Source organism: Carlito syrichta, unplaced genomic scaffold (genome assembly GCF_000164805.1).
Source record: "Carlito syrichta isolate Samal-C Ts95f unplaced genomic scaffold, Tarsius_syrichta-2.0.1 Scaffold303678, whole genome shotgun sequence".
Taxonomy (NCBI): Eukaryota; Metazoa; Chordata; class Mammalia; order Primates; family Tarsiidae; genus Carlito; species Carlito syrichta.
Window position 1 is genome coordinate 332,042 of NW_007247774.1, and position 15,313 is coordinate 347,354.

Below are 15,313 nucleotides of genomic sequence, written 5' to 3' on the forward strand. Positions count from 1 at the left end.
TGAGTTGGAGTCTCACTCTGTTGCTGAGTCTGGAGTGCAGTGGCCGCTCCCGGCCACCGCAGCCTCTACCTGCTGGGCTCTGGCAGTCCTTCCGCCTCAGCCTTCCAAGTAGCTGGAACTACAGGCGTGTGCTACCACGCCCCGCTAGTTTTTGATTTATTGTAGAGATGAGGTCTCGCCAAGTTGCCCAGGCGGGTTTCGAACCCGTGGGCTCAGGCAGTCCACTCACCTCAGCCTCCCAAAGCGCGAGATTACAGGCTGAGCCACCGAGCCTGGCTCCCTGATGTTTTAATGAGATATTCTACCAGCGGAAACCGATTTCTGCCCCTCTTTTATTATGTGATAAGAATGGCTCTCAGGCTGGATGCAGTGGCGCATGCTTGTAGTCCCAGCTACTTGGAAGGCTGAAGTGGGAGGATTTTTAATTGAAAAAAGAATGACATTCGGGAGTGGTGCTTAATTATCATTGGAGGTTGCTCTACTAGCCCTGAAGTATGCCATAATTGGTGCCATGTAATGCCTGAGTTGTTCTTTGTGCAAATCTAGCATTATAGTTTTGGTTTTGCTTTCTCTTCTGTAAGACCTAAATGCCTACCTTAAGGTCTTTCCCTATTTCTGTATGTTTTCTCAGTGTCAGCCATCAGTCCTGCTTTGCAACTTTTAAAATTGAAACTTGAAAAAATAGTTGAATAATTTTCACCAGAATATCAATATTGTACTAGTCAGGGTTCTTGGTTATAACAGAGATAGTGATCTTAGTTAACTTAAACCAGAAAGGAATTAATCAGAAGGATTTTAGGTCACGCAGAGCATTGACTAGACGGCTAGGGTACAGATTAGCCAAGAGAACAACCAGGACCTGCAGCAGGAATAATCTATTTAGAGCAGTGTTACAGGTGTTTTTTTTCCCTGTATTGGTTGTACTGCTGGACTCTAACTCCCTCAAGATCACTAAGAGTAATCTCTAAAAGGTCCTGCGCCTTTGTAATTTTTCAAGATTCAAAGCTCCTCCTAGAATCCTCTAAGCCTGGGTCCATGGCTGCAGCAGCAAGCCAGGGAAACTTCATCTGTATTTACAGCCACTCCCCATCGCTTGTGTTGCCACCTGAATTATCACATCAGCAGCAGCGTTAGATTCTCATAGGAGCACAAACCCTATTGTGAACTGTGCATGTGAGGGATCTAGTTTGCACACTCTTGATGAAAATCTAATGCCTGATGATCTGAGGTTGAGCTGAGGCGATAATGCTAGTGCTGGGGAGCAGCTGCAAATACAGATTAACATTAGCAGTGAGGTTTGACGGCACTGAGACCATAATAAATCATAATAAATCAATTGCTTGCAGACTCATAACAAAACCCTATCAATGAGTGGCAAGTGAATTGATTACCTCAGTTATACAGCTGCAACTGATGGCAGGCTTTATGTCAGAATCCAACACTTATTTTAGTCTACATGTGGCCCACTCATTATTTTGTTTACCACTTCTGTTCTTCCCTTTTTTTTTTTTTAGTGGTGAGTTGTATAATTATTTCATTATATATTACAATGTAATAATAATAAAGTACACAGTAAATGTTATGCACTTGAATCATCCTGAAATCAACCCCCATCCCAGTCTGTGAAAAATTGTCTTCCATGAAACTGGTCCCTGGTACCAAAAAGGTTGGGGACCGCTGCTGTAAGCAGCCTTACTTAAATTAGGAGCCGTGCTTTCACTGCTAGGAGGTGGGAGGGAGGGGCTGCATCCACCTATTTGGGGATTTTCCCCAGATAGGAAGGGGTTTCAGGTATTCAAAATGACAAATATCCCCTATATAAATATTTTTACATAAGTCTAAGGTTTAAAATGAAGTGAATTGGAATTTTAGAACTAATAGGGACCTTCAAGAGAACTGCAAGAAATGTTCTCACTTTACTGGTAAAGTGGCTTGAATAAGATCACACAGCTAGTTGTAGCAAAGCCTGGACTAGAACATAGATCTTTAGATTCATCATTACTTTGGATTACTCTAAACCTTTAATCTTGGATTGCCAATAACTTTGAATTTTTGGTTTTTAAAGTAATATATTAATGTAACCTTTTAATAAGAATTTGAGTGGTTGATGCCTACTTTCATATTATTATTTTATTTTAAGAGACAAAGTCTTGCTCAGTTGCCCAGGCTGAAGGTTGAAGAAGAGTAAAAGAACATTTCAGAGAGTGTTGTGTCGGATCTTCTTCAGTCTTGAATTGCAGTAGAATTGTATATGACATAGACAGCCAACCATTTTTTTCCTTATCTGCTATTTAAAGGTTTCAGGAAAAAGCTGGGCATGGTTGTGTGTGCCCATAGTTCCAGCTACCCAGGAGGCTGAGGTGGGAGGGTCTCTTGATTCCAGAAGTTTGAGGCCATCCATGGTAACATAGCAAGACTCGGTCTAAAAAAAAAGAGATTATAGGAAAATATAAGTCAAATTAAAAAATATTATGAAGTGTTTCAGATATATGAAAAAGTTTAAAGATAACATGCATGTTACAAATACAGCTATATTTAAAAAGTAAGAGTCTGGGTGTGGTGGCTCATACTTGTAATCCTAGCATTACTTTGGGATGCCAAGGTAAAAGGATTTCTTGAAGCCAGGAGTTTGAGACCAGCCTGAGCAACAAGGCAAGACCCCCATTGCTTCAAAAACTTTTAAAATTAGCCAGGTATGGTAGCACATGCCTGTAGTCTCAGCTACTCAGGAAGCTGAGGTGGGAGGATTGCTTGAGCCCCAGGAGTTCGAGGTTATAGTGAGCTATGATCATGCTATTACACTCCAACCAAGGCGTGAAAGGGAGACCCTGTCTCATAAAATGAGGGAGGGAGGGAGAAGATACTTTAAGTACCAATAAAGCCCCCTCTGTTCCTTTTTCCAATTGAAGTCTCCTTTCCTTTTCCCCAGATGTAACCATTGTCTCAATTTATGGTATATCTTTTATTTTTTTCTTGAGTTGGAGTTTGACTCTGTCACCCAGGCTGGAGTGCAGTGGCACACTCATGACCACCCCAGTGTTGGCCTGCTGGACTCCGGCAATCCTTCTGCCTCAGTCTTCCAAGTAGCTGGAACTACAAGAGCACACTACCATACCCCACTAATTTTTTATTTTTGGTAGAGATGAGGTCTCAACAAATTGCCTGGACTGGTCTCAAACCCACGGGCTCAGGCAATCCACTTCCCTAGGCCTTCCAAAGTGCTGGGATTACAGGCTAAGCCACCAAGCCCAGCCTGTACATAATTTTTTATATGTATGTATACACCCCTAAGTGATACATAGTGTAATATATGATATTGTTTTGCTTTGCTTTAAAACTATGCTATCTTGAGCAAAATACTAACAAAACTGAATTCACTAACATATCAATTGGATTATATACCATAAACAAGTAGAATTTATCTCAGGGAAACCAGGTTGGCTCATTATATAAAAATCAATCAATTTAATACACCACGGTAATAGAATAAAGGGCAAAGACGACACAATCATCTGAATAGACACAGAAAAAGCATTTGACAAATTCCAACCTCCTTTCATGACTAAAGAAACGTGGAGCAAACTGGAATAGAAGGAAATTTCCTCAAACCGGTAAGGGGCATCTATAAAAAACTTAGCTAACTGTACTTAATGGTGAAAGGCTGAAAGCTTTTTGCCTAAAATCGGACATAAGAGAAGGAAGGATGTCTGCTCTTGCCACTTCTATTCAACATTGTACTAGAAGTTGTTGCCAGTGAAATTAAGCAAGAGAAGAAAATGAAAGGCATCTAGATTGGAAAGGAAGAAATAAAACTATTTGTAGCTCACTTGTATATAGAAAATACTAAGGAATCCACAGAAAACTATTAGAGCTAATAAATAGTTTCTGTAAGATTGCAGGATACAGGATCAATATGCAAAATAGTATTTCTATGTATTAGCAGTGAACAATCTGAAAATGAAGTAAACACTCAGGAATAAATGTAACAAAAGAAGTTTAGAATTTAGAAAAGATCATTTCATTTGTGCTTGATGACAGAAGTTTGTGGCAGCCAGCTTCAGATTTTTAAAAATTTTCTCCAGCTCTCAGTATTAGGAAAGTGAAAAATGTGCTGATTGTAAATGTGTTAATATTGCTAAGATGGTAATACTGCTCATTACAATCTACAGATTCAGTGCAGTCCTTATCAAAATCCTAGCTTGGTATTTTGCAGGACCTGGGAAGCCAATTTCAATAACTCATGCAAATGAAAGGGACCCAGAATAACCAAAATAACTATGAAAAAAAAGAGCAAAGTTTGGAGTACTTCTCCTTCCCTGTTTTATTCTATTTTATTTTTTTTTGAGTTGGAGTCTCACTTTGTCACCCAGGCCGGAGTACAGTGGCATGCTCCCTTGGTCACCGCAGCCTCGACCTGCTGGACTCAGGCGATCCTTCTGCCTCAGCCTTCCAAGTAGCCAGAACTACAGGCACGCGCTACCACGCCCGGCTAATTTTTGATTTATTGTAGAGACAGGTCTTGCCAAGTTGCCCAGGCAGGTCTCAAACACGCGGGCTCAGGCAATCTACTCGCTTTGGCCTCCCAAAGTGCTGGGATTTCAGGCTGAGCCACTGAGCCTGGCCTCCTTCCCAATTTTAAAACTAACTACAAAGTACAGTAATGAAGGCGTTTTGGTACTGGCGTAAGGATAGACCTATAGATTGTTGGAATAAAATTGAGAGTCCAGAGATAAACTGATACATTTTTGGTCAGTTTTCAACAAGGGTGCCAAGACAGTTAAAACTGGGGAAAGAAAAGTCTTTTCAACAGATGGCACATGGACAACTGGGGAAGCACATGCAAAAGAATGAATTTAAACCCCTACCCTATATCATACACAAAATTTAACTCAAAATAGGTCAAAGGCTAATGTAAGCTAAAATTACAAAATAAAAGTATAAAAAATTATTTTCTTAAAATATAGGCATAAGTCCCTGTGATCTTTGAGTAGGCAATGATTTCTTAGAAATAACACCAAAAATATAAAGAAAAAATAGATAAATTAGATTTCATCAAAATTAAAAACTTGTGCATCAAAGGACAATATCAGAGTAAAATAACCTGCAGAGTAAAAGAAAAAAATATTCATAAATCATATCTGATAAGGGACTAGAATCTAGAATATTATATAAATAACTGGTAAAATTCAGCAATAAAATAAAAATGGGTAAAGGATTTATTTTTTTAATTTTTAAATTTTTTTTTTAAAGATGTGGGGTACAATTCAGGGTTAGTTATATAAATGTTCATTATGCAGGTACCCTTGTTGATGAGGTGTGCCACCCCCACCCCCTCTGGCAGTTTCCCGCTACTGCCAATCCTATTCTTATAGTATTATGATAACTGTTCAAGGTCCATTTATGAGTGAGAACATGTGATACTCAGTTCTTTGTTTCTATGATAGATCCTTTAGTATTATAGCCTCTGAGTCCATCCAAGTTGCTGTGAAGTTCATAATTTTGTCTTTCTTTGTGGCTGCGTAATATTCCATCATGTATATCTATCACTTTTTTAATCCAGTCCTCTTTTGCTGGACAGCACAGTTGGAAAGGATTTCAATAGACATTTCTCCAAAGAAGTTACACAAATGGCCAATATACACACAAAAAGATGCTCAGCATTGTTAGTCATTAGGGATATATCAATCAAGACAATGAGATACTATTTTGAAAATACCTACTAGAATGGCTAGATAAAAAGATGGACAATGACACGTGTTAGCAAGGATGTTGGGCAGTTGGAGCCCTCACATAATGGTGGTATATACTCCCAAGAACCTACTCAAGAGAATTGAAGCTGTAAATCTTATATAAAAATTTGCACACAAATATTCATAGCAGTATTATTCATAATAGCCAAAAAAGTGGATGCAGCCTAAATGTCTGTTATCTGATGAATGGATAAACAAAATGTGATCTATACATCCAGTGGAATATCATTCAGCTATAAAAACAGATAAAGCACAGCATGAAAGAACCTTGGAGATATGCTGAGAAGGAAGCCAGATGCAAAAGGCTGCATGTTATATGGTTCCATTTACTTGGAATGTCTAGAATAGGCAAATCTATAGAGAGAGAAAGGAGATTAGCGGTTGCTTAGCACTGGGGGGAGACAGGAATGGGGAGTGACTAATGTTGGGTATAGGTTTCTTTTGGGGTGATAGAAATGTTCTGGAACTTGATAGTAGTGATGGTTGCACAACCTTGTGAAAATGCTAAGTACTAGTAGAATTGTACACTTTAAAAAGTTGAATCTTATGGAATGTGAATCATACCAATTTAAAAGCAAAGGGGGAATATGAATAAATACTCTTATGATGTGATAGGTAGATAACCCAATTAAAAATGGGCAAAATATGACTGGGCTCGGTGGCTCAGCCTGTAATCCCGCGCTTTGGGAAGCCGAGGTGAGTGAATTGTCTGAGCCCGCGAGTTTGAGACCCGCCTGGGCAACTTGGTGAGACCTCATCTCCACAATAAATCAGGAAAATTAGCCAGGTGTGGTAGTGCGCGCCTGTAGTTCCAGCTATTTGGAAGGCAGAGGCGGGAGGATCACCGGAGCCCAGCAGGTCGAGGCTGCGGTAGCCGGGAGTGGTCACTGCACTCCAGTCTTGGCGACTGAGTGAGACTCCAACTCAAAAAAAAAAAAAAAAGGGCAAAATAGATATCATGACATTTCACAATTGTAAATCTTAATAGTTAACATTTGAGGGATAGTTATGTGCCTAGTATTAAACACTTTACATAAAAATTTGTAGTCTTTACAAGCAACCTTGGGGATAGCTTCTATTGTTATTTCCATTTTATATGTTTAGAAATAGGGCCTGGTTAAGTAATTGAATATTCTGGCTAATGAGTTTTGGACTAAGATTCAAGAGCTCACTTTTTGTTCACTATACTAAGTCCTGTATATAGTATATTATGGTATACTACTTACCATTCTTACTCAGATCTCTGTGTAGACACTTCATTTCACAGGGCTGACTAACCATCTACACCATGCCTGTTTTTCTCATTTCCAGATCTATTAATGAGATGAAACGGTTGGAGGAAATGTCATATATGTTTCAGAGCTCTGGAGTCAAGTGCCACTCTCCAGAACCAAAATCCCAAACAGAAGGGGGTGAAGATTCAGAGGGCAAAGAGCAACCATGGGAAATGGTGATGGATAAGAAACACTTTAAGCTGTGGCGGCGCCCAATTATAGGAACTCACCTTTACCAGTACCGAGGTGAGCCCAGTGTGGCTGCCTTTTTAGTGTGGCTGCCTTTTTAGTGTGGCTGCCTTTTTAGTGTGGCTGCCTTTTTAGTGTGTTTGATGACTGCTCAGGTGCACAGGACTTCTGTTCCTCATACTTTTCTGAACTGTTCTATCCTGGTTGTTTCTCAGAAAATTTACTATGGTTTTATGTTTTTTTTTTTCTCCTGGATGACAAGTGTCTCAGTGTCTTCTTTGCTATAGGTCATCTTTGTCTATCTATCTTTATTGCTCAAGAATGACTTCTGGTGAACCTGCCTTTAAGATCTGTTAGTACTTTAGAATTGAAATGCCAGTTAGGTGATAGGAATAAGACATGTGACAGGAGTGTGGCAAGCATCCTTTATTTTTTCTTGTCATTCTAGTTTTTGGAACCTACACAGATGTGACACCTCGGCAGTTCTTTAATGTTCAGGTGAGTTAATTTTTCTCTCCAGATTTGGAGCCTCTTAACCTTTCATTGTCCACATGAAAACCAGTTACCACTGACTCAGGTGGCACTGACTTCCATCCATCTGTCTATACCTCTCATCCTATATCACATAGCATCTGGGTAAACATTTGACTTGGAATTTATCTGTCCTATGGAAATGAGACTGATTCTACCCCTTCACAGGACTTTTGGGAAGGAGTGAGTTTGAATGCTTTAACATATTTATAAGGTTTTATTGATTTATTTTTTTCCCTGCGCAATTTGAGAGTAAGTTATATATATCATAGCCCTTTATTCCTAAATCCTTCAGTGTGTATTTCCTGAAACTAGACATATTCTCTGAACTAACCATGGTGCCATCATTAAAGTCAGTACATTTAATATTGATTCAACACTTATGTAATATGTTTATATTCCAGTTTTATCAGCTGACCCAGTAATGTCCTGTATAGCATTTTCCCCTTCAGTACAGATCCAATCTGGATTCCATTTAGTTGTTGTATCTTTTTAACCTCTCTTAATCTGGAACATTTTTATACTGAAGTATTTATTTAATAAAGGTGTAGAGTATCTGTTCAAAGACTGCGTTTCTCTTTGAGTATAAGATGTTTAAAACAAAAATGAAAAGGGGAGGTGAGATCACCCAGAATTCTACACAAAAATTTTTTTCCTTCCTGAATTTTTCATTTGTTTGCCATTCTTACAGTAACTAGTTTGCTGGCTATAATACGAACTAGTAATATGCAAGTGCACTTTCCTCCAAGCACTGAGTTTTGCCAATTTCATTGAATTCTTTTTTTTTTTTTGAGTCAGGGTCTCATTCTGTTTCCCAGTCTGGAGTACAGTGGCACAGTCATGACTTACCACAGCCTAGACCTCCTGGGTCTTCCACCTCAGTCTCCTGAGTAACTGGGCATACATGTGCATGTCACCATGCCTGGCTAATTTTTTTATTTTTTGTAGAGATGAGGTCTCGCTGTTTTGCCCAGGCTGGTCTTGAACTTCTGGAATCAAGTGATCCTTCCATCTCAGCCTCCCAATGTGTAGGGATTACAGACATGAGCCACCATGCCCGACCACCATGAATTTTTGTTGGTTTCAATACGTATATGTCTGTCTTAATTGGAAATTCTTCAGTTATTAGTAATGCCAGAAATTTTACAAAATTTGCTACTTGCGTTTTTTGTGCTAGGTGCCTGCTCATACTTTTGGATTTTTTGTCTGTTTAAAACTTTTTTAGAATTGTCTTGCCCTTCTACATTTGTATTACTATATATCTTCCCCAGATGTGCCTATTAAGTATTTTTTTCTTATACTTTTCCTTGGTATGACTTTTTCTTTTTAAGGTTTACCTTCAGTATATTGATAGACTAACTTTCAGTGTAATGATATTGGCCTATAGCAAGGGATTGTAAAATAATTGTCTATAGTAAACAGTTGTATCTCTAACACTTTAGCCTTGTCTGTTAGCTCAGATTATTTATTTATTTATCTATCATTTTTTTTAGTTAGAGTCTCACTCTGTCGTCCAGGCTGGAGTGCAGTAGCATGCTCACGGCCACCCCAGTGTCAACTTGCTGGACTCAGGCGATCCTTCTGCCTCAACTTTCCAAGTAGCTGGAACTACAGGCACGCACTACCACGTCCAGCTAATTTTTCATTTGTTGTAGAGACGAGATCTCGCTGGGTTGTCTGGGCTGGTCTCGAACCTGTGGGCTCAGGCAATCCACTCGCCTCGGCCTCCCAAAGTGCTAGGATTACAGACAAGCCCGGCCAGGTCAGATTATTATTTCCACATAATAAAGTCCTTGGGTCAGAGGCCAAAGTGTCTAGAAAGCCTGCATTTTTTTTGGGGGGGGGTCTTCTTGGGTCTTCATGGTCTTTTTTCTTTCTACAGCTGGACACAGAGTATAGAAAAAAGTGGGATGCCCTGGTGATCAAACTGGAGGTGATCGAGAGGGATGTGGTTAGTGGTTCTGAGGTTCTTCACTGGGTAACCCATTTTCCTGTAAGTGTTTTTACTTCTGGTTTTACTTCTGTCAAGGCTGTGTGATGCAGAACACTAATCCTGCTCTCCATTTCTTCAGTATCCAATGTACTCACGGGATTATGTTTATGTTCGGCGGTATAGTGTGGATGAAGAAAACAACATGATGGTGTTGGTGTCACGGTATGTATGGCTGTCTGTGGCTCTTCCTGAGTTCCTTTGTCTGTGCCCTTCCTTTATCGTATCTGAGTTGCATGTTTTCAGTGCCCTGGGGAGTCTCCCATAAGCTCCCAGTAGCCAGTGTCTCATCCATCCAGCTAGATGAGTGCGCTGTGACTGTCTAAGAAACAAAATTTCAGTTAAACAGTTTCTTTGGGTTCCTTAATGTTGGTACTGGGAAAAAGAAGTCGCTGTCATTGATACAGTCTAGTGAGCCATAAATTACCAAAGGAATGTACTTCATTTGGGAACTTAGTTTGCTTTCATTCATCTTAGTGATGCCTCTGTTTTGTTTATTTTTAAAATTAGAGCGACTTTTTAGGTCTTCCCCTTAGCTTAGCTCCTCTGTTATTTTATACATAGACATTACTAGGAGTTTGCTTTACCTTTCCTCCTTTTCAGAGCTGTGGAGCACCCTAGTGTGCCAGAGTCTCCGGAATTCGTCAGAGTCAGATCATATGAATCCCAAATGGTTATCCGTCCCCACAAGTCATTTGATGAGGTGAGTTTTATCTCACCTGAAAGATAATGTGTCAAGACTTTGGGATTTTCTCAAGGAATGCCTTTTATCTGAACTAGGGAGGGGTTGCATTCTCAACAGAGGCTGATACTGCTGGTCTGGGCATGATATTTTGGGAGCTCCTGCTGTAGGATGATAGACCTGGAAGACCCCCAAGGACAAAGTAGTGATGATACTTTGAATCCCTTTTATCTGAGAGACAGTTATGAGAAGGTGATAGCCACTGACTGTAGCCTGTCTCAGCAGTATTCTTCAGGAGCTAGAGCCTTCTCTCAACAGTTCACCACAATGGACAGAGCACTGAAGACCTTTCTGGATTTCGGCTTCCTTGTCTGTAAAGTAGGAGGGTTAGATTGATGCTCCCTGCCTTCTTTGAAATTCTGTGACCTAGCTGAGCGTGGTGACTCACACCTGTATCCCAGTGCTTTGGGTGGCCAAAGCAGGAGGATTCTTGAGGCCAGGAGTTCAAGAGCAGCCTGGGCAACATAGCAAGACCCTGTCTTTAAGAAAAAAAAAATTAGCCGGGCATGGTGGCGTGTGCCTGTAATTCCAGCTACTTGGCAAGTTGAGGCAGGATGATTGCTTGAGGCTAGAAGGTTGAGGCTGCAGTGAGACAAGATTTTACCAGTCTGGGTGACAAAGGGAAACCCTGTCTTAAAATACATACATACATACCCACAATTCTGTGACCTTTCTTTGAAAATAATATATACTTTGGATTCATGGGATGTTTGGTTTTGTTTTTGTTTTTTAAATGAAATCTCCTTTGAGTGTACATATTGATTCCAGTGGTTGTTGTTTTTAGTTCCATTTCACCTTATAATGGCTTTGTTTGTCCCTATTGCTTGTGTTTGTTTTAGAGCTATATGGACTGTGTTCTTTATTTTTTTTATTCTCATCAAGTTGTTTTATTTATACCACCTGAAGTAGGACCTACACTATAATGGAGACAGTAGTTCACCTCAGTCAATGTGATATTTGATTCTCTTTTTTTTTTGATTCAGAGTCTCACTTTGTCACACTCACGGCCATCCCAGTGTCAACTTCCTGGGCTCAGGTGATCCTTCTGCCTCAGCCTTCCAAGTAGCTGGAACTACAGGCGTGTGCTACCACTCCCGGCTAATTGTTTGATTTGTTGTAGAGATGAGGTCTCGCCAAATTGCCCGGGATGGTCTTGAACTCACAGGCTCAGGCAGTCCACTCGCCTCGGCTTCCCAAAGTACTGGGATTACAGGCTGAGTCATCAGGCCCGACATTTTTGTAGAAAAGGAATAAGTAGTACAGAATAGAAACTATCTGAATGTAGACATATTTCATGGAACTTTTGTTTGCTTACTTACGTACATATGAGTGTGTATAACAGAGAGACCTAGGTTGCAGAGTAAAAAGGATTATTTAAAAAGAGTTATGATTAAAATGTTTGACGGTCACTTGCTTTAGACTATAAAAAAGGAGGTGAGGCTACCTGGCTAGTTACCTTTAGGAAGGGGAGACTGGGGCAGCCTAGAACAGTGTGTGAGGAAAACTCAGGTCTTTCTTTATTCCTTTTGCTGTTTTTGAGTTTTGAACCCTGTACATGTGTTGTCTATTTGAAAAAAAGTGATCTGAGTTCCAGCATTGCTGCTTTTAGAAACCTTGTCCATGAAACAGCATAGTTTAGTACTTAGCATAGTATGTTACATCTATTAGGCACCTTGTAAATATTTCTTTTAGCTGGGTTGGGAGAACAATAAGAATTATCAATGTACTTTTTTAGTATATTTGCATCAGGCTCTTATGAAAAAGGTGAGACTTGAGATGGACCTTGTCAAAGGCAGACAGGATAGATAGAAGAAAGCAGGAAGGACACCGGGGGTAGAAGACATGATTCAGGCAAAGAAAAGATAGGAATGAACCTTGTATGTGCTCAGAGACTCATGTGATGAGAAAGGAAGGTAGAGGTTAGGGAGGAGTGATAAATTACACTGACTGTGTACAAAGAGTACTTAAAAACCAGGTAGTTTGGACTTATCAGATGAAAAGTAGATGTTTGAGCCAAGTTATAGTGTTTTATTTGTTTTAGTTTTTATTATGGAAAAATTTGAATGTATACAAAATACGTAGATGTAGAAAGAATACTATAGTAAGCCCTATGTATCTGTCTCTAGCTCTGATTGTCAACTCATGGTCTAACTCATTTTATCTGTACCTTTTCCCATTCCCCTGATTATTTTGAAACAAATTCTAGCTTTACTATAGAAGAACCTAATTCTATAGATATTTTAGTATATCAGAAAAAGGATAGATATGATTTTTAAAAACATAACTGCAATGCCATAATCACATATAAAATAATTGAAAATAATCCCTAATATCATATCTTGTCGGTGTTCAAATTTTCCTGATCATGAATTTTTTTATAGTTGGTTTATTTCATCAGGATCCAAATAAGATCTAGATATTGGAGTTCATTCCTACTGTCTTTTGAGTCTTTTAAATTCAGCTAAGTCTCTCTCCTCTTTTTTCTGGCATTTGCATTTGTTGTAGAAACAAAGTTGTGTGTCCTGGATCTTGCTGATTGTATCCCCTGAGTGTTCATGGTGTCATTTAGCATGGTCTTCTATCTTTTGTATTTCTTGGATATTGGCAGGTAGATTTAGAGGCTTGAACAGATTCAGGTTGGTTGGTTGGTTGTTTTGGGCAAGACCACTTTATAGGGAGGCAAGTACTGTCTGATTGTCACTTTCTTTGTGGATTTAAAAGCTATTGATTATTGCTTAAATCCATTCTTTCATTAGGGGTTATAAAACACTGATTTTGTAATTCTTTCGTTTCTTTCTTTATTAGCTGAACTACTTTAGAGAAAATTTTTCTCATCAGTGATTTGGTTTCCTATAATTCATATAGGAAAGGAAAGTAAGAAAAATGTTTTATTTATTTTCTTTTAAACAAGTTTCAAAATAAAATACTGTAATGGGTTGATTCCTTCAATTAAGGATCCTCTAAAGTAAGAGTTTTTGTTTTTATTTTTGTGTTTTTAAGAAGTATCATTAGAAACACAGATTTAAACATATTGTTAGTTTTAATTCATTACAATTATTCTTATTGGTACTCAAATTAACCCCAATTTTGACCACTGAGAGTCTCTTGTTGTCTCATGTCTTTTTGACATAACCCCAGAAGCTTTTTTGCTTTCTGCTTTATAAGATGTTCCAGGTTCATCTTTATTTTTAGCTTTAAATCTGGAAATAAGCAATTCTTCAAAGAGTCCTGGTTCCTTTTAGTGGAAAATAGCATTTACATACCACAGTTTGGCTGCTAGAAGCTTTTAGGTTGGTTTTTAGGCCTTTTCAAAAGGTAGAACTCAGCAATATGTTTTATTTGTATGTTTATCTTTAAGATAAAACACGCTGAGCACTGCATGGTGTCTCACACCTGTAATCCCAGGACTTTGGGAGGCTGAGACAAGAGGATTGCTGGAGCTCAGGTGTTCAAGACTAGCCTGGGAACATAGCAAGACCTCTTCTCTGCAAAAATAGAAAATAAAAATTAGCCAGGCATGGTGGTATGTGTCTGTAGTCCGAGCTACTCAGGAAGCTGAGGTGGAAGGACAGTCTGAGCCCAGAAGGTCGAAGCTGTGGTAAATTGTGATCATGCCACCATACTGTAGCCTAGGTGACAGTGAGACCCCCGACTCAAAAAAAAAAAAAAGACAACAAATCCTAAATGTATATTAATACTTTTAATTCAAATTCAGAATATGGAGTTTTGTTTTGTTTTGTTTTGTTTTGAGTCGGAATCTCACTCTGTCACCCAGGCTGGAGTGTAGTGGCATGCTCATGGCCACCCCAGCATCGACCTGCTGGGCTCCGGCAATCCTTCTGCCTCAGCCTTCCAAGTAACCAGAACTACAGGCATACGCTACTGCACCTGGCTAATTTTTAAAAATTTATTGTAGAGATGAGGTCTTGCCAACTTGCCCAGGCTGGTCTTGAACCTGTGAGCTTAGGCAGTCTCCTTACCTCGGTCTCCCAAAGTGCTGGGATTACAGTCTTGAGCCACCACGCCCGGCCTGGAATGTGGAGTTTTTATTTACATCTTACATTTATTATCTTTCCCTGTGCTGTAAAACTCAGTTCCTGACACAAGTAGCTATTCATTTGCTCTAACCCAAAATAGGTGCGCAACAGCCTCAGAATAACAGTACCAACAAGATTACAGTAATATGAAGAATACAAATTTATGTCTTTTTGTCCTCAGTATATGTGCACTATATACAAACTACTGAGTTTTATACACTTGAGGCTGGGTACTTGAGTGGTACACACCTGTAATCCCAGCGCTTTGGGAGGCCGAAGCAGGAGGATTGCTTGAGCCCAGGAGTTTGAGAACAGCCTAGGAAACATAATGAGACCTTGTCTCTACAAAAAAATAAACAAATTAGCCAGGCATGGTGGCATGAGCCTATAGTCCCAGCTACTGAAGAGGCTGAGGTGGAAAGATCACTTGAGCCCACGAGTTTGAGGGTGTGGTGAGCTGTTATCATGCCACTGCACTCCAGCCTGGGCTACAGAGTAAGATCCTGAAAAAAAGATACTTTAAATAGGTCCTGTTTGTGTAATTTCCCTACCAATTCAGTAACAATTAAGTTCCTTATTTTCCACTTTACTTTTGATTTTTAGGTATTGCTTTTTAAATTTAATTTTGTTTTCCTAAATTAAGAAAAATATTTGTTTCCAAAATCAGATCTATAAAATAAGGAATACTCAGCCGGGCTCGGTGGCTCAGCCTGTAATCCCAGCACTTTGGGAGGCTGAGGTGAGTGGATTGCTTGAGCCCGCGGGTTCGAGACCCGCCTGGGCAACTTGGCGAGACCTCA

General features: G+C 39.5%; 1 protein-coding gene across 1 annotated transcript in view; it reads left to right on the forward strand.

Moving 5' to 3' along the window:
* The window catches only part of STARD7 (StAR related lipid transfer domain containing 7), a 25,604-nt gene that overhangs the window by 5,412 nt on the left and 4,879 nt on the right, over positions 1 to 15,313 (forward strand). Inside the window, exons 2-6 of the mRNA XM_008059035.1 lie at positions 7,062 to 7,270; positions 7,662 to 7,711; positions 9,627 to 9,737; positions 9,817 to 9,899; positions 10,338 to 10,437. Coding sequence (XP_008057226.1) covers positions 7,062 to 7,270; positions 7,662 to 7,711; positions 9,627 to 9,737; positions 9,817 to 9,899; positions 10,338 to 10,437 — 553 coding nt within the window. The remainder of the gene's footprint in view (positions 1 to 7,061; positions 7,271 to 7,661; positions 7,712 to 9,626; positions 9,738 to 9,816; positions 9,900 to 10,337; positions 10,438 to 15,313) is intronic.